Raw genomic sequence first — 19,304 nt, forward strand, 5'->3', positions numbered from 1 at the left:
CCAAGAACCAAGTAGCTAACCATCAAGCGCATGTGTGTGGCCGTGGGGCTCACCCTCCCCGGTCACCACATCGTTTTCTGGCATCACGAACAGGATACGGGTGTACGCCTTAACCATTCAGCCACTAAAGCAAGTCCTCCCCCCCCCAGAATCTGAACTGTGTCATTGAAAGTAATTTACTCAGCGAGGCGCATATACAAGTGGTGGGGGAGGTGAAGGAAAGACTGTTAGCTGCCATTATTAAGTGGAGAAAGTCTGTACCTGAAGGGGTTAAATTGTTTCCAGCATTTCCCGCGCGCGGGAGCGGTCGCAGCTCCGCCCAGTCAAGCCCGGCGGTGACGCCTCTTCAGTGTGCAAGCCGGAACTAGAGAATCCACTCTGTGTTGCACGGAGGAAACAATTGCTGACCGGACCAAAAAAAAGGAAGTTGCCGGGCGCAGCCATAGCAACGTGTCCGGCAATAAAAGACAGCGCACTCAAAGACGTCGCACTCAAAGACAGCGCACTCAACGGCATCGCACTCAAAGACAGCGCTCTCAAAGACAGCGCTCTTAAAGTTTCTTAAAGTGACAGCGCACTCAAAGACATCGCACTCAAAGACAGCGCTCTCAAAGTTTCTTAAAGTGACAGCGCACTCAAACAAGGCTACAACATGTCAGCCCCAAGATCACCAGATGCAGGTGATATACCAGATCCTCTTGCGGCTCCTGCACAAGCTACCCCTCCGGGATCACCTCCAGTACGACGTCATGACAGTGGGGCCCCCCCATTCTACCTGGGGAAGCCTGTGTTGCCTGAGGGGATCCCTTTTCCCTCAAGGATTTCCAGGAGAGCTTCCAAAGCATTTTCTCTCTCTACTCTCTCCCCGCTAGAAAGCCTGTGTTGCCTAACTACAGAGGGGATCCCTTTTCCCTCAAGGATTTCCAGGAGAGCTTCCAAAGCATTTTCTCTCTCTACTCTCTCCCCGCTAGCCAACAGGTGCTGTTGCTCATGGGACAGTTGCAGGGACCTGCACGTAAGGAAGTCCGTACCTGGCCCACTTCTGAGAAGACTACAGTAGATCAGATCTTCGAGGGATTACATCAGGTATTTGAGTCCCACTCACCCTCAGAGGTCTGCCTCAGGCTGTACGAGAGGCGACAAAAGCCGGGGGAAACACTAAGGGTATATGCAGTAGCCTTGCAGAATGCCCTGGAGGCAGTCCAGAAACTGGACAATATCACCCCTGACCAGGGTAACAAACTATTGATGGATAGATTCATAGAAGGGGTCCAAAATAAATGGGACAAGGCGCAATTAAAGATGTTAGCTGTACAGAACCCCAATATGTCTTTTTCTGCCTTTAAGCGCCTAGCCCTTAAAGTTATAAGCAGGGGGCAAGCCCCGAGGAGCATCCTGACCCTAAAACGGAACCCATGGGTGCGGCGGCGTGCCCTGCACCACTGCTACCACCAGCCCCCGCACCCGTGGCTGTCACCCTGGCCTCCACTACAATTACTGAGATTCAAGAGGTTAGACAAGATATTGCCCAGCTTACCCAAGTGGTAAAGGAGTTGGCTAATCACACCACTCGGGTACTTAGAGAGCCTCCAGAGACTAGGAGACCTACTCCTGCCCCTCCTCCCCGCTCGGGACCCTCTAGTAGGCCTTACTGTGATTTCTGTGACAAACCCGGTCATTGGAAGAAGCAATGCTGGGCTTTAAACGGGCGTCCCCTGAGGTCGAGGACCGGCCCTCAGGAAAACGAATCACAGGTCCAGCAGAAGAGCCAATATACTCAGGACAGTCCTTATACATTGCATCCTGCCCCTATGTAAATGTTACCATAGATGGTGTCCAACTGCAGGCCCTGATTGATACAGGCTCGCAGGTGTCTACCATCTCTAAGGGCCTATTCTATAGGTACTGGAATGTCGATTCATTGTGTGAACCAGATGATATGGATTTTAGTGTCCTGGCAGGGCATGGGAAACCAATTCCCAGACATGGGTACTGGGAGCCCACTATTCAGCTGAGAGGTCACACACTTAGAGGTCAAGGTATAATTGTCACTAATGTCACGGTACCAGGGGCCACAGAGTTTATATTGGGGATGAATATAATGAGACATTGCTTCAGTGATATTTTGGATGCCTTGCATGCCTCTCTTCCCCACATGTCTTCCTCAGGTCAGAGGACTGCGCAACACCATCTCAAAATTCTGAAAGCAGAACAGAAGTTCGCGAAGAGGAGAAATCGGTAAAGTTTGGATCCAAGACATGAGGCCCGTGACCCTGCAGCCGAACACAGAGACAATTTTGTGGTGTCGGGCGCGCCCTGGTGTAAGGAATCAGGACTATCAGGCCTTACTGGAGCCCATACAATCTGCAGATTTTCCTTTGGTCCGAGCTGCAAGGAGCCTAGTGACGGTGGTGAATGGACGGGTCCCAGTCCGCCTAGTTAATTTGTCCGGCGTAGCCACCACCCTAACAAAGTACACTCCAGTGGCCCAACTTGTTTTCTTGGACTCCAGTGACATACTCTCTTCACGGAAGGCGGCCCAACAGCTGAGTGCCCAAACCGTGTCAGGGACTACCGAAAATTCTCCAGAACCTTGGTGGCGCCAACTGCAAATAGGAGGATCTCTCACCCCACCAGAAAAAGTCGAAGGGGTCATCGAGGTGGTGAAGGAGTGCCAGAGTGCCTTCAGCAAACACCCAACCGATTTTGGAAAAACCTCCATGATTAAGCATCGAATCCTGACCGGCGATAAACCCCCCATCAAGGAAAGGCATCGGCCTGTGGCACCAGGCATGTACCAAACCGTCAAGAAACTGTTAACCGACATGAAGGAGGCAGATGTAATACAAGAGAGCCAGAGTCCCTGGGCAGCACCCGTGGTGTTAGTTAAGAAGAAGGATGGGACCATCCGTTTCTGTGTTGATTACAGGAAATTGAACAACATCACCCATAAAGACGCATACCCTCTCCCCCGGATTGAGGAGTCACTCACCGCGCTGGGTTCTGCGGCCTACTTCTCTACATTGGATCTGACCAGCGGATACTGGCAGGTGCCCATGGCCGTCGAAGACAGGGAGAAAACAGCCTTTGTCACCCCCATGGGTCTTTTCGAATTTAAAAGTATGCCCTTTGGGCTGTGCAATGCCCCAGCTACCTTTCAACGGCTGATGGAGAGATGTCTGGGACACCTTAACTTCCAGAGTGTCCTACTCTACCTGGATGACGTGATTGTGTATTCCAAATCCTATCAGGAACATTTGACTCACCTGTCCGACGTCTTCCAAGTACTGATCCAGCATGGTCTGAAAGTCAAACCCTCCAAGTGCCACCTACTCAAGCCACAAGTACATTACCTGTGCCACGTAGTCAGTGCCGAAGGGGTCCAACCTGATCCAGCTAAAGTCGAAGTTGTCAAGAATTGGCCAATCCCACGCACCGTTAAGGATATTCGGAGCTTCCTAGGATTTGCAGGATATTACCGCCGCTTTATCCTTCATTTTGCACAAATTGCCGAGCCATTGACCTCTCTCCTGCGAGGCACGGCGAAGGGGAACTATAATGTCAGGCTGCCTGTGGAATGGGCCAAAGAGCAAGAGGTGGCCTTCCAGGCTCTAAAACATCTATTGACAGAGCCTCCCATCCTGGCCTATCCGGATTATACTCAGCCTTTCCGGCTGTATACAGATGCCAGCTTCGAAGGACTCGGAGCAGTGTTGTCCCAGATGCAGGAGAAACAAGAGAGAGTGATAGCCTACGCCAGCCGGAATCTGCGAGGGGCTGAGAAGAATGATTCTAACTACAGTTCCTTCAAGTTAGAGCTCCTGGCCCTCGTGTGGGCAGTCACCGAAAAATTTAAGGACTATTTGTCAGCCACCTCATTCACGGTCTACACCGATAACAACCCCCTGGCTCACCTGAACACCGCTAAACTAGGTGCCCTTGAGCAAAGATGGGCCTCCAGACTGGCCAACTATGACTTCTCTATCAAGTATCGAAGTGGCAAGTCTAATATTAATGCGGATGTGCTATCACGCATGGCTCCTGGAGAAGATCCCCCAGTGGAGGACAAGTGGGAAGATGTGGAGATGCCTCCCTTCTATCAAAGATTCGTGAATCAGGCTGTGGTCGTCACCCGCGAGGGGAGTGAATCTGGGTCTAAAGCAATCCAGGAAGACCTGTATACCTGGAGGACCCTACAGGAAGAAAGTCAGACTATGGGAGATCTGCAGGAGTATTTATTGACCAGGAGGGTACCTCCCCGGTTACGACGGGGCCAGAATGACTACGAATTGAAGCGATTGTGGCGTCAGAGGAAAAGACTATTTGTGCACAAAGGAATGGTGTACAGGAACTTCTTGGACCCAGTGTCGGGTGAAAGGCTACACCAAATTCTGATCCCTCGGAGAGATGCCGCCATGGTATTGAATGCCTACCACGACCAGTCAGGACACTTTGGGGTCCATAAAACAGAAGCCACCATCCGACGCCGGTTCTACTGGATTGGAATGAGGAGCGACGTTGAAAAGTGGTGCAGTGAGTGTGCAGTCTGCAATATCACCAAGAATGGTCACAAGAATGCGCGAGCACCTCTCCATTCCATTCAGAGCAAGAGGCCCAACCAATTGGTCGCCTTGGATCATGTCAAGCTGTCACCTACCCGGTCCGGGTATTCATATGCTCTCACCATGGTGGATCACTATTCCAAGTGGGTAGTGGTTGTGCCAGTCAAAGACTTAACAGCCCAGATGTTCTACACCCATTGGGTACAGATACTTGGATGTCCTGAAACTGTCTTGTCCGACTGAGGTCCGGCCTTTGAGGCCCAACTGTTTCAAGAATTGTGCCAGTTCCATGCTTGTAAGAAACTCAGGACCACTGCCTATCATCCGCAAGGGAATGGACTCTGTGAGAGGATCAACCAGGTGTGTATCCACATGCTGAGAGCGGCTTCTGTATCCCGACCTGAAGAGTGGCCTCAACTAATGCCCGAATTGCAGGAAATCTACAACAATACCATCCACTGTTCCACTGGTTATATTCCATTTTACCTCATGATGGGCCGACACGGTCAACTGCCTAAAGACAGGGTCTTTGGACTTCAAGCACCTTTCAACCACTCCCCCCAAGCCTCTTCGGAGTGGGTCATGGAACATCAGAAAAGGATTCAGGAAGCGAGAGAGATAGTCAACAAAAATATGGGCGAGGCACACTATAGGCAGCAACAGGACTACAACCGCCATGCCTCTGCCCAGCCGTTGCAAGTTGGTGATAAAGTCTGGCTGAAGAAGCATCCTAGAACCCATAAGTTGGACTCCCTTTGGGAAACTGAACCATACACAGTGATTTCCATCCCTTATGCGGACTCTGATGTCTACTCAGTTCAAAAAGCCGCATATGCACCACAAGTTGTCCACCGAAACCGGATCAAGCTGTGTCACAAAGGGAACCTGCCTATGTTGGTGCCTCCTTCTGCACCACCAAGTCTTCCACCTCCAGTTCAGCCAGCACAAGAGCAGCCCACCAAGCCAGTTGAGCCTGAGAGGCCACTCCTGATGTTCGAAGATGATCCTCTCTTCCCTTCTGATCAAAACGTCTTCTTTGGTTATGTGCCAATCAGTTCCATTCCATCCACCTCAGTCTTGGCACCAGAAGCTCCAGAGTTTACTCCAGCCATCCGCTCACCTGCTGCAGTCCCATCAGAACCTTCTAATGTGGGAGGAAGCTCCATAAGTCAAGAGCCATCACAGGCCCCCCTTGTCCAAGATGAAGGTGCAGCTGTCAGTCCAGAAGAAGCAAGTGTTCAAGGAGAAAACAGTGCTCCAGAAAACTCAGCAATGGTGTTGCGTAGATCCGCCAGATCTAATTTTGGATATCCCCCAGCAAGATATAGGGATTAATCTACTAATTATACATACAATATATGTAGATAGACTACATACACCTCAGTTAGTATACATCTCAAGTATACATAATTTCTAACTAATATGTCACTAGTTACCTACTTACCTTATTTAGTGTATAGGAACATACCTGGCCAGTAAGTCTCCTATCCCTCACTTAAGCACTACAAAAAGAAAAGGGTATCCTCTAAGAAATGTCTAATTGTGTACTTCAGGCATAGAATAAAAATGTCTAGCAAATATTAAAGTGTGTTCTGGGGATAAGAGCTAATAGCCTAAGGGCCCCAGTAGCCAAGGCATTGGGTAGAAAGCCTCCGGCAGCCCAATCCAAAACCTGCTCAGTCTTAAAAGTGTGATCTAACAATAATATACTGTTCAAAACTGAGTGATAATGTTTAACAGATATGTATTCTGTCTGGGACCCAGATAACCACTTACCCTGCACAAAATAATGATCTCACTTTATCTAATAAGCCTGCAAGGGACATTTATGTGTATAATGCCTCAGGACTTATCATATGATCCTGTTCTTATATGTTTATTTTTCCCAAAGAACCTGGAACGGACATTGGTGTACAAATGCCTCAGGACTTCTAGTGGCCCCAAGGTCACCTCGTTCCTCAATCCGTCAGTGCCTTAATCGTCGAGGACGACTTCTGTTTAGTGGTGGGGTTTGTGGTGTCCCAGTACAGGTATTTGCTGTAGGCCCTGTCAGATTGCGGCCCTCGGCTTGTGGGGTCTCCCCTGCAGGGACTCAGCTAGTTATGATGTGATTTATACTGTTATGGTGGATAATACGTTTATTAGGTGTGTATAGCTTTAAGAGGTTTAGTCAGCCATCTCATGTTCAGTCAGAGTGTATTAGAGTCGGGAGGACTAAGTGCTAGACATGACCTTATTGTGTTGTGTTATACTACAGGTCAGTCTCTATGATCCACAGCTCTCAACCAATGGGCTTCAGTCTGATCAGGCCCTTATAAGGGATTGTACTTCCTGTTTAAGCCAGTCTAGACTATACACAGTTCCTGGCAGAACAGAGCAAAACACAGTCAGAGAAGAAGTGCAGGCCAGAAGCCTCCAGTTCAGGAGAAAATACAGCAAAGAGTGGAGTATCCCTAAACATTAAAGAACCAGTACTTCAGCTCATTTATCGGATCAATCCGTTATTCCGGCGAAAAGCCTCAAGTCTACAGACACTTCAGTAAGTGTATCTATTTTTCAGCCTAGTTAAGCATTGGCCCTGAATTACTAATCCGGCTTTTGCAGCCGAGTATAAATCTATGATCAGCTAAGCTCAAGCATTATCAGCCGTGTGATCCAGAGACTGCCTGCAGAACATTTTGACACTCTGTTTAAACGCTGTGAAGATTTTGACACCTGCCTTCATGCCAGTAAAGCCTTCGTTGTTTTAACCCCTGTTGTGGACTGTGTTATTACCATCCTAACTAGTGGGGATACGGAGGCCCCCAGAGCTGTAGTTTCCCGGGGTATTCCAAGACTACAGTGGCGTCACGTGACAGAGAGGGTTAATACCATCTGGCCCTCACTAAGGGTTAATACCACCTGACCCTGGGCTCCTAGCCCCAAGAACCAAGTAGCTAACCATCAAGCGCATGTGTGTGGCCGTGGGGCTCACCCTCCCCGGTCACCACACCTACCTGTCTACTAAGCCAAACCTCCAGCTGCAGCAAGAAGTCATACGTCCCTTTATGACTACAGTGTCCATATCTTCTTATGGCTCCTTCCAGAAGGATAATGCACCATGTCACAAAGCTCCAATCATCTCACCACTGGACAATGAGGTCACTGTACTCCAACGGCCTCCACAGTCACATCATGGTTTTGCAGCCAACAAATCTGCAGCAACTGTGTGATGCCATCATGTCACCATGGAGCAAAATCTCTGAGGAATGGTTCCAACATCTTGTTGAATTTATGCCATGAAGAATGAAGGCAAAAGGGGTCCAACCCAAGATGAACCTAATAAAGTGTCCGGTGAGTGTATCACCATGGCCAGACTCAGCCAATGACATTAGCCAGCATCCACGCCCCTTTTAACAATCAAACGGCCGTCTGGGGAAATGTCATTTGTGGTGAGTCTCCATTGGAAGCAGATCATATTGATGGGTTAGCATTTTTGTTGTGACTGGTCAGCAGACGTCGTAGTTCTCGATTGACAATGGATCTACACCAGTGAATGACTTGATTGACAAAGGATTTGCATTGTGGGACATTTTGTTCTTTAATAAATGACTTGTAAAATGTATCAGTATATTTATTTACTTTACTACCAGTATCCAATAAGACCCTGCCCACAGATGTGGGGAAGAGGCCTTCATCCTCATCAACAGGGTAGTCACCCCAGTAAGTTACCCTTCCCAATGTTGATGGCATGTGGTTCAGGACAGGGAGGTCATACACCTAATGCTTCCCTTTTCCTGACCAGCCTGACTACATGATGGGATAAGGGTCTGGTGTGGATTTTGGGTGGACTACACAATTTTTTTCTTATTTTTTTTGTGTGGGTTCCCCCTTAACATTCATAACAGACTCCTATCTAGATAAGGTATATGTCCACTAGTACCCAGCTTTTCATGCCCTTGTTTGATTTGGGAGTCCATATGCGGGGCTACCTTGAGAGTCCCACCATTTACCCCATTGCCCAATAGGGAAATATCATTTAGTCCCCAATTTTTTTTAATATGGAAATGATCAGTGTACTGACTCGCAGACGGTACCATGTGATCGCTGTAACCAATAACAGCAGATCACAAGACAATAGTAAATAATGGATGGCTTCATTTCATGCCATCCATTGGGTACAATTGTGTTGCTAGCTGTGATTGGTCACAGTGATCACATGGTACAGACAGGGCCAATCACACCCCATCTGTACCATGTGATTAGCTGTGACCAATCACAGCTAATCACAATACTACTAACCGAATGAATTCAGTAAAAACGGTCGCTTATACCAATGAAATTCTGGTATAAGCAATCATGATGTGTAAAAAAATAAATAAAAAATAATTCCTGATAACTTCCCCAGAGTAGTGCAGTGTTACTATGGTAACACTGCATTGCTCTGTCCCAAGTGTGTTAAAAAAAATAATAATAAAAAAAAATGTAAAAAACAAGAAAAATGTAATAAAAAATGATACATTTATTTTACATGCTGCCATTAGTCAGTGAGCTCCATTCACAGAACCAGATTGCATGTGGTATTTAGGCGGTTTCCTAAATATCGCATTTGATCCTGAAAATGTCAAATCATTACTGTTTTAAGCAGTATTTACTGCATAAAAACGCTCAGTTAATACCGCATAAAACATGGAAAAAATAAATAAAAAATTTAAGAGAAAAAACAGCATGGGATCCCAAGTCATGCTAGGCCATTAAGTCAGTCAGTACATCAGGATTGAGCTCTATATATATATATATATACACATATATATATATATATATATATATATATATATATATATAATTTAAATTATACATACACACAGTACCTAATGTACAGCAGAGCGGGCTGAGTTCTGAGAAGTGTCCTGACAAACTTACCGTATCCTTTGTTGGGTGTTTGTAGTGTTGGTATAATTGGCCGGGCACTGAACACCTCGGCGTGGTTCAGCAGGGCGTCCCTCACCGCCTCATAACCGCAGAGGACCACAACCGGCTCCGTCAATTTCCAGATGGTAAACATCGAGCCATACTTTTGGCTTAGCTGTCATAAGTAAAAGAAATGTAGAGAGACAAAGGTCAATAATGTCAGGAATTCTCTCTCTGCGAGATCAGAGATTTACAGTGCACCCCCAGTTCACACCTTGTTGCCAAATAATATGCAGCAGCTGAACCCATTATTTAATATAGGTGTAACTGAATCTCCCTGTTCCCTGGCTGTCAGGGTGAGGCCGGCTTCTTGTAACCTCCCAAATACCAAAGCCAAGTGTGTCAGGTGCTCCTCCCAGGTGCTGCTATAGATGGCAATATCATCTAGGTAGGCACATGCAAAGTCCTGCATTCCCTCCAGAAGTCGGTCCGCCATCCGTTGAAACGTAGCCGGGGCATTCTTCATCCCAAAAGGCATAACCCGAAATTGGTATAGCCCGAATGGGGTGTCAAATGCCAAATTGAGGATGGCGGCCGAGTCTAGCGGAAATTTGCCAATACCCTTTGTACAGGTCCAGGGTAGTTAGCAAGTGCCCGCTGGCCATGCAATCGAGAGATTCGTCGATCCGTGGCATGGGTTATGCGTCAGTGATAGTTTGGTTGTTCAGTTTCCGGTAATCAATACAAAAACTAGGGTACCTTGGTTAGCTGCCAGCAGGTCGGGTAACGGGAGTCCATCACTATCGTCAGTGGACGGGGCACAGATAGCGGCCACGTCCTTGGAGCGCTCAAAGTACGGTTTCAACATGGCCACAATATAGGTGGTGTCGCTAATCTGTTCCACCACTTTACATAGCCCCTGCCACGTTGCCTGTAGCTTGTCCTTTTTGGATGGTCTGAGGGCTAATACTTTTTGCTCTACTTCCAGGTTCCTATCTCGTGCTCCCCGGTCATACCATTGTTGCTGTCGTTTCTGGGCCACCTGTAGGCTCTCCCGAACTGATTCGGTCAGTGCCCGCAGGCGGTCCCGGAATTCCAGCACATACGGCAAAACCGTATGTTGTTGTCCTGTGTTGCCCTCCCAGTGCTCCCGTATGAGGTCCAGGGGTCCCCGGACTTTTCTCCCGTATAGGAGTTCAAAGGGGGAGAACCCGGTCGACGTCTGGGGCACGTCCCGGTAGGCAAACAGGATATGGGGTAGAAATTTCTCCCATTGACCGCAGGACTCTGTGAATGCTGTGAGCATCTGCTTAAGCGTGCCATTGAATCATTCACAGAGGCCGTTGGTCTGGGGGTGGTAGGGGAGCTAATAACTGCTATAACTGTTGAGTGACAGTTGCCATGAACTGGGTTCCCTGATCTGAGAGTATTTCCCGGGAAATCCTACTCGGGAAAAGATCCTGACTAGAGCCTCTGCTACCGTCTCTGCTTCAATGTTGGAAAGCGCCACAGCCTCAGGGTACCTGGTGGCATAGTCCACCACCGGGAGGATGTAGCACCTTCCGGAGGCGCTGGGTTTGTTGAGGGGCCCTATCAGGTCTACTACCACTCTGTAGAATGGTTCCTCTATTATAGGTAGGGACCGTAACTTGGCCTTGGGGTGGTCCCCCCATTTCCCTATCCTTTGACACGTGTCACATGTCCTGCAGTATGTCTGCAAGTCTTTTGATATCCCTGGCCAGAAGAACATCTGGGTAAGGCGGTCCTTAGTTTTCTTGATACCCAGATGTCCGGCTAGCACTAAATCATTTGCCATCTTATCAGTTGAGTCTCTAATTGGTATATTTTTGTATATTGTGCCTTTGTACTGTTGAACTGTAATTAAGCTGTTTTATCTGGAGAATTTTGTCTGTTATCCAGAACTCAGTTGACCGACTCTTTATTCCAGTAAAAACTAAGATAATATAAATATGTTTGACCTGTGTTGGAGTGTCATTTAAAGGTGCCTGCAAAAAAGATGTCTGAACACAGACAGGTGGGTTGGAGTGCTCACAGGGTCAGGGGCGATGCAGATGAACAGGTAATTCAAAGCAGCCCCCTAGGGGGCAGGGCTACATTGGGACCTAGCACAACAAAACATATGTGCACTACAGTAACAGCACTTATAATAGGAGAAGGTCATGGTATGTCTCTTTGTAATGTTGCACCGTTTGCGATTAACCACTTAAGGACCCCATCACGCCGATATACGTTGGCAGAATGGCACGGCTGGGCATATCCACGTACCTGTACGTGGTCCTTTAAGCCCAGCCGTGGGGTCGCGCGTGCCGCCGGTGCGCGCACGCGACCCAGTCCGAAGCTCCGTGACCGCGGGACCCGCAGACCCGATCGCCGCCGGTGTCCCACGATCGGTCCTCCGAAGCTGAAGAACAGGGAGAGGTGTGTGTAAACACACCTTCCCTGTTATTCGTTGCGGCAGTCATTGATCGTGTGTTCCCTGATATAGGGAAACATGGTCAATGACGTCACACGTCCAGCCCCGCCCCCCTACAGTTAGAAACACATATGAGGTCACACTTAACCCCTTCAGCGCCCCTAGTGGTTAACTCCCATACTGCAATTGTCATTTTCACAGTAAACAATGCATTTTTATAGAATTTTTTGCTGTGAAAATGACAATGGTCCCAAAAATGTGTCAAAATTGTCCGATGTGTCCGCCATAATGTCGCGGTTACAAAAAAAAAACGCTGATCGCCGCCATTAGTAGTAAAAAAAAGAAATATTAATAAAAATGCAATAAAACTATCTCCTATTCTGTAAACGCTATAAATTTAGCGCAAACCAATCGATTAACGCTTATTGTGATTTTTTTTACCAAAAATAGGTAGAAGAATACGTATCGGCCTAAATTGAGAAAAAAATATGTATTTTTATATCTTTTTTGGGGATATTTATTATAGCAAAAAGTTAAAAATATAGATTTTTTTTCGAAATTGTCGCTCTATTTTAGGGCTGCAACTAAGGATTATTTTCATAATCGATTAGTTGGCCGATTATTGTTTTGATTAATCGATTAATCGGATAATAGCCTTAAAAAAAATATATAGCATTTTTTTTAAAAAATTGGGCCAATTTGTTGTTGGGCAGATTACAAAACACAAATTGCCGCAAAAACACATTACATGCTTTTCTGCAGCTTCTCCATTGAAGTATATTGAACCAAAAAAAAAAAAATAGCACCGTTTTGCGTTAAAAAGTCCTTGCCCTTTACAAATACGCAGCAGCTGAAGAAATCATGGATGTGAACGTGTCCAATAGGAAAACATGTAAATAAACTGTAGTGTGTTTCTGCAAAAAGCACCAAAAAACAGAGGTGTGACCCCAGGCCTGAGATGTTTAGTAACATAATGGGGGTTAAAAAAACTAAAATAAGTACAAAAAGAGCAAATAATCGCTATTGTAAGGGGTTCGTTTTTTACTGTGGTACAGTGAAAGTAATATTTACAGTAGCGATTTGCTTTTTTGTACTATAAAGGGCTAATTTTAGTTTTTTTTAACCCCATTATGTTACTGGCCGATTAATCGATTATGAAATTAATCAATTACAATTTTCATAATCGATTAGTTGTTCCGGCCATACTCTATTTTTGTTTATAGCGCAAAAAAATAAAAACCGCAGAGGAGATCAAATACCACCAAAAGAAAGCTCTATTTGTGGGGAAAAAAGGACACCAATTTTGTTTGGGAGCCACGTCGCACGACCGCGCAATTGTCAGTTAAAGCGATGCAGTGCCGAATCGCAAAAACTGGCCAGGTCGATGCTGGCCCGACGTCCATATATAGCAGGGGTAACTTTACGCCGGAAAAAGCCTTACGTAAACGGCGTATCTGTACTGCGACAGCCGGCGTACGTTCGTGAATAGGCGTATCTAGCTGATTTACATATTCTAGGCGTAAATCAGCGTACACGCCCCTAGCGGCCAGCGTAAATATGCAGTTAAGATACGACGGCGTAGGAGACTTACGCCAGTCGTATCTTAGCAACATTTAAGCGTATCTCAGTTTGAGCATACGCTTAAAGTTGCGACGGCGCGGATTCGGACTTATGACGGCGTATCTACAGATACGCCCGTCGTAAGTCTTTATGAATCCGGCCCTTTGTGTTTAGTGTTTAGCTGAAGCCATTTATTATCAATCACCTGTGTTTACTCTTTTAAAAATCATAATGACAACAGAAACTACACAAATGACCTGGATCAAACGTTTACATACCCCAGTTCTTAATACCGTGTATTGCCTCCTTTAACATTAATGACAGCTTGAAGTCTTTTGTGGTATTTGTGGATGAGGCTCTTTATCTTCTCAGATGGTAAAGCTGCCCATTCCTCTTGGCAAAAAGCCTCCAGTTGCTGTAAATTCTTGGGCTCTCTTGCATGAACTCCACGTTTGAGATCTCCCCAGAGGGGCTCAATGATATTGAGGTCAGGAGACTGAGATGGCCACTCCAGAACCTTCACTTTATTCTGCTGTAGCCGAAGACAGGTCGACTTGGCCTTGTGTTTTGGATCATTGTCATGTTGAAATGTCCAAGTACGTCCCATATGCAGCTTCCTGGCTGATAAATGCAAATGTTCCTCCAGTATTTTTTGATAGCATACTGCATTCATCTTGCCATCAATTTTGACCAAATTTCCCTGTGCCTTTGAAGCTCACACATCATCAAAACATCAGTGATCCACCTCCGTGTTTCACAGTAGGAATGGTGGACCTTTCATCATAGGCCTTGTTGACTCCTCTCCAAATGTAATGTAGCGCTACCCCCGAAGGAGCCGCTGGATAGATAGGGATGGCGTGTTACCTCTGTGATGCGTCTAGGGCAGGGGTCTATAAACTGCGGCCCGAGGGACGGATGTGGCCCTATGCTAGCCTTTATCCGGCCCTTGGGGCAGTATTGCTCCCAATGATATGAGGCACTATTCCTCCCAATGACACCAACAAAAGGGCTCTCTATTTCTTCCACTAATAGCAATGATGGAGCACTATTCCTCCTCCTACTGCCCACCAACACTGGGGCCATGTTTATTCTCACTGATGCTCGGGCCTGGGGCATTTTCTACCCCCATTGGTCAGAATCCAGCCCCCCCATGGAGTCTCAAAGACAGTAAACTGGCCCTTTGCTTGAAAAGTATAGAGACCCTTGGTCTAGGGCAGGGATATGCAATTAGCGGACCTCCAGCTGTTGCAAAACTACAAGTCCCATCATGCCTCTGCCTCTGGGTGCCATGCTTGTGGCTGTCAGAGTCTTGCTATGCCTCATGGGAATTGTAGTTCTGCAACAGCTGGAGGTCCGCTAATTGCATATCCCTGGTCTAGGGGTATGATGATGATAAGGTGGTGAAAGCAATGACGGAATGTCCAAACAGCAGGGTGTCGTTTTCTGTGCTTTTATTCTTGCCCAACACGGAAAACAATATACTTGGAGTAGACAGAAGAAAGAGGGATGAAAAAGGAGAGTTGCAGATTCAGGCCATAAACATACAGAAGCAGTCCTGCTTCTAACGATACTTCGTCGCCACTCCAGCCGAAGTGGGTATAGTGTACCTGGACAGGCCTCTCACACCGACCTGGCAGCCAGGGTATCACTCGGAACCTTAAGAAGGAACAAGTCTCTGCCACAGACTTGGCTGAAATAGAAATAGGAGTGGAACCTCTGCCACAGGCCCCTTACTCTCGAACGCCGATAGTAGAGCGAATCCTCCTCAACAATGTAATTTTGCCTGAATCTCCCTCAGGTAGCTCTCTTGGTTTTGGATCACCGACTGACAAGTTGCAACATACAACTTCTCAGTGTCCAGCAACCCTGATGGATTGTCTAGGCCCTGTTGGATCGCCTGCCTCCGGGCTCACCTCAGACTGACTCCCCACCGAACAGCACAACTCGCTTGGGATCTTCCTCACAGAAGTTGGGGACCCAGTAAATCACTGGGACCCCCTCACAGCTTCAGTTGCTCCGGGCCAACATAGCCCAGAACTGGAAACACCGCGTAGCACGTGCACCCCGGGCCTGGTAGGTCATATCGCCGGGGCCCGTAATGTGCGCACACCCTAAAGGTGGGTGCCGCAACTGGAACCACAGTAACTCTCTCCCCCAAAGATGGCGTCTGCTCAAGAAGTACCCTCCCCCAGCATGCCCCGCGAGGGAAAACCTCCTCTGATTGGCTGCTGGCAGGAAGGTGCTCTGACCTGAACTCCACTGCTGCCACCTGTTGCCCCGGGATGGAAAGGCACCTCAGGAACACAGAATGAACTGACAGTACAGCCCAGCTAGAACTAGGGTTGTCCAGATACCGATACTAGTATCGGTATCGGGACCGATACCGAGTATTTGCGGGAGTACTCGTACTCGCGCAAATGCTCCCGATACCTAAATAGAATACTTTTTTTGTATTTATCAACATGTTCTATGAAAATTCTTTGAGTTTTTTACTACTGCGTAACAAGCAAATAAAACATTTTTATTCATTTTTACTCATTTTTATTCTTTTATAATGTCTTGAGTTAGAGTTCTTCATAATTCTAAAGAAAATATCCTTAGTCTGTATTGTGGTTTGAAAACTGTCACATGACATTTAAAAAAAGTATCGGTATTCGGTATCGGCGACTACATGAAAAAAAGTATCGGTACTTGTACTCGGTCCTAAAAAAGTGGTATTGGGACAACCCTAGCTAGAACAGAGGCTGAATTTGCACAAATCACATGGATGAGAGCAAAATAACTCTCTCATCCCCCTCTAAATTTGGAATAGCACCTGGACTGAAAGTACACAGGCGCTACAGTAACGTTTAGGCTTTTTGGCCACAAGCCCACAACCATAATGTTGGGCTCATCACTCCAAATGACTTTGTGCCAGAAGGTTTGAGTCTTGTCTCTGTGCTGTTTGCCATATTGCAAACGGGGCACAATTTGGACATTTTCACTTAGGGGTGTACTCACTTTTGTTGCCAGGAGGTTAGACATTAATGACTGTGTGTTGAGTTATTTCGAGGGGACGGCAAATTTACACCAGCAATCCCAGGAAGCGGTGAGAGGACATACGCTGTGTTGTACAGGCTAATGATTATACGCGTTTTTTTGTTCGTTTATTCTGTAAGCATACATTGTTTTTGGGGGGATATTTCCTAATAAAATTACAGCATTACGCTATGCAGAGTATCCCTTTGTTTTTTTTTTGCATGATGTACTTTTGAGCCGTTTCATGAAGGAACTGTTATGATCCAAGGACAGGAGTTCTGCCAGTATTGTGTGGAGATATCAGGCTTATTTGACCCTTAAGCCTCGTTCGTACACACGATCAGTTTTCCCGACGTGAAAACTCTGAGGAGAGCTTTTGGCCAGGAATCCCAGCCGTGTGTATGCTCCTCGCAGTTTTTCCGACAGGAAAACTGCCCAAAATCGGCCAACCAGCAGACTTTTGCCTGGCGGTTTTTGGCAGTTTTCCTAAGGCCTCGTACACACGAGGGGACATGTCCGATGAAAGCGGTCCGCGGATATACGCTGATACATGCTTCCCGCGCTGTGTTTGAACGCCGCCGCCGACATATACCGAGCGCAGTACACCCGGGCATGCTCGGCCACGCTCGGCTCCTCTCGCATAACCGCGAGGGGAGCCGAGCCTGGCCGAGTGTACCCGAATGTACTGCGTTCGGTATATGTCGGCGGCACAGTTCAAACACAGTGCGGGAAGCGGGTATCAGCGTATATCACGCACCCACAATTTTGCCCTGATTTTAAGGGCAAAAAAGTGCGCCGTATACGCCGATAAATACGGTATTACTCATTATTTAGCGCAGCGTCAGCCTTCGGGCTTATTTTCTCTAAATATAGATATTTCTTTGTTATCTTTGATTCCAGACATTATAAAAAGTGTATTAACCACTTAAGGACCGCCGCCTGTAAATATACGTCGGCAGAATGGCACGGCTGGGCAGATGGACGTTTTGGCACGTCCTGTACATCTACCCAGCCGTGGGTCGCGGGCGCGTGCCCGCGACCCGGTCCGAAGCTCCGGGACCGCGGGACCCGTGGACCCGATCGCCGCTGGGGTCCCGCGATCGGTCCCCGGAACTGAAGAACAGGGAGAGCCGCGTGTAAACGTGCTTCACTGTGGCGGCTGCATCGATCGTGTCATCCCCTTTATAGGGAGACACAATCGATGACGTCACTCCTACAGCCACACACCCCTACAGTTGTAAACACACATTAGGTGGCACATAACCCCTTCAGCGCCCCCTGTGGTTAACTCCCAAACTACAACTGTCATTTCCACAATAAACAATGCATTTTAAATGCATTTTTTGCTGTGAAAATGACAATGTTCCCAAAAATGTGTCAAAATTGTCCGAAGTGTCCGTCATAATGTCGCAGTCACAAAACAAATCGCCTTATCGCCGCCATTAGTAGTAAAAAAAAAGAATTTATAAAAATGCAATAAAACTATCCCCTATTTTGTAAACGCTATAAATTTTGCGCAAACCAACCGATAAACGCTTATTGCGATTTTTTTTACCAAAAATATGTAGAAGAATACGTATCGGCCTAAACCTAAAAAAAAAATGTATATATTTTTGGGGGATATTTATTATAGCAAAAATTTAAAAAACATTTAATTTTTTTCACAATTGTCGCTTTATTTTTGTTTATAGCACAAAAAATAAAAACCGCAGTGGTGATCAAATACCACCAACAGAAAGCACTATTTGTGGGGAAAAAAAGGACGCTAATTTTGTTTGGGAGCCACGTCGCACGACCGCGCAATTGTCAGTTAAAGCGACGCAGTGCCAAATCGCAAAAAGGGGCCTGGTCCTTTACCTGCATTTTGGTCCTGGGGCTTAAGTGGTTAAGAAAGATATTTTTCACCATATGACAACAGCAGCTAGAACAATAATAGCTCGTAACTGGAGAAATGATAAAGACTTAAACATAGTAGTGTGGATTTGTGAAATGAACGAAATACAATATGTGGAAAGACAGATTAGAGAAGAAGGATATATAAAATAGTCAAATGCCAGTAATATGGCAAAAATGGGATGAATTTCGGCTCTCGGAAGGAATGAAACAATTATATAAATAAAAAGGGAAAATTAAGAGAAAACATTTAGGGGAGGCAATATGGCTTTAGGATGGAGAAACAAGGGGGAAGAGGGGGAGGGGTGATTTATTATTTACTTTTTTTTTTTTTTTTGATGAATATATGGGGAAAATTGAGGCAATGGGAGTAGATGAACATTGAAGGGTAATGTGTTTTAATGATAAAAGTAATTTATAATCAAGTCTCGGAATTTTGTATAATTTATGGCCCAGATTCTCGTAGATCGGGCGTATCTCTGCGGCGGCGTAACGTATGTCATTTACGTTACGTCGCCGCAAGTTTTTCATGCAAGTGCTTTATTCACAAAGCACTTGCGTGTAAAGTTTCAGCGGGGTAGCGTAAATCACGTGGCGTAATTCAAATTCGGCGGGTAGGGGGCGTGTTTCATTAAAAAGAGGCGTGTCCCCGCGCCGAACGAACTGCGCATGCGCCGTCTGTAAAAAATCCCAGGGTGCATTGCTCCAAATGACGTTGCAAGGACGTCATTGTTTTCGACGTGAACGTAAATGGCGTCCAGCCCCATTCACGGACGACTTACGCAAACGACGTAACTTTTCAAATTTCGACGCGGGAACGACGGCCATACTTAACATTGGTTGCGCCTCATATAGCAGGGGCAACTTTACGCCGGGACAAGCCTAACGTAAACGTCGTAACTTTACTGCGTCGGCCGCGCGTACGTTCGGGAATTCGCGTATCTAGC

The 19,304-nt window shown here is 46.6% G+C and overlaps 1 protein-coding gene across 1 annotated transcript in view; it reads right to left on the reverse strand.

The window, feature by feature from the left end:
• Window positions 1-19,304, reverse strand: part of LOC120941576 (cytochrome P450 2C29-like) — a 110,519-nt gene that overhangs the window by 78,161 nt on the left and 13,054 nt on the right. The window contains exon 3 of the mRNA XM_040355056.1: window positions 9,465-9,627. Coding sequence (XP_040210990.1) covers window positions 9,465-9,627 — 163 coding nt within the window. The remainder of the gene's footprint in view (window positions 1-9,464; window positions 9,628-19,304) is intronic.

Source organism: Rana temporaria, chromosome 5, assembly GCF_905171775.1.
Source record: "Rana temporaria chromosome 5, aRanTem1.1, whole genome shotgun sequence".
NCBI classification, from domain to species: Eukaryota; Metazoa; Chordata; class Amphibia; order Anura; family Ranidae; genus Rana; species Rana temporaria.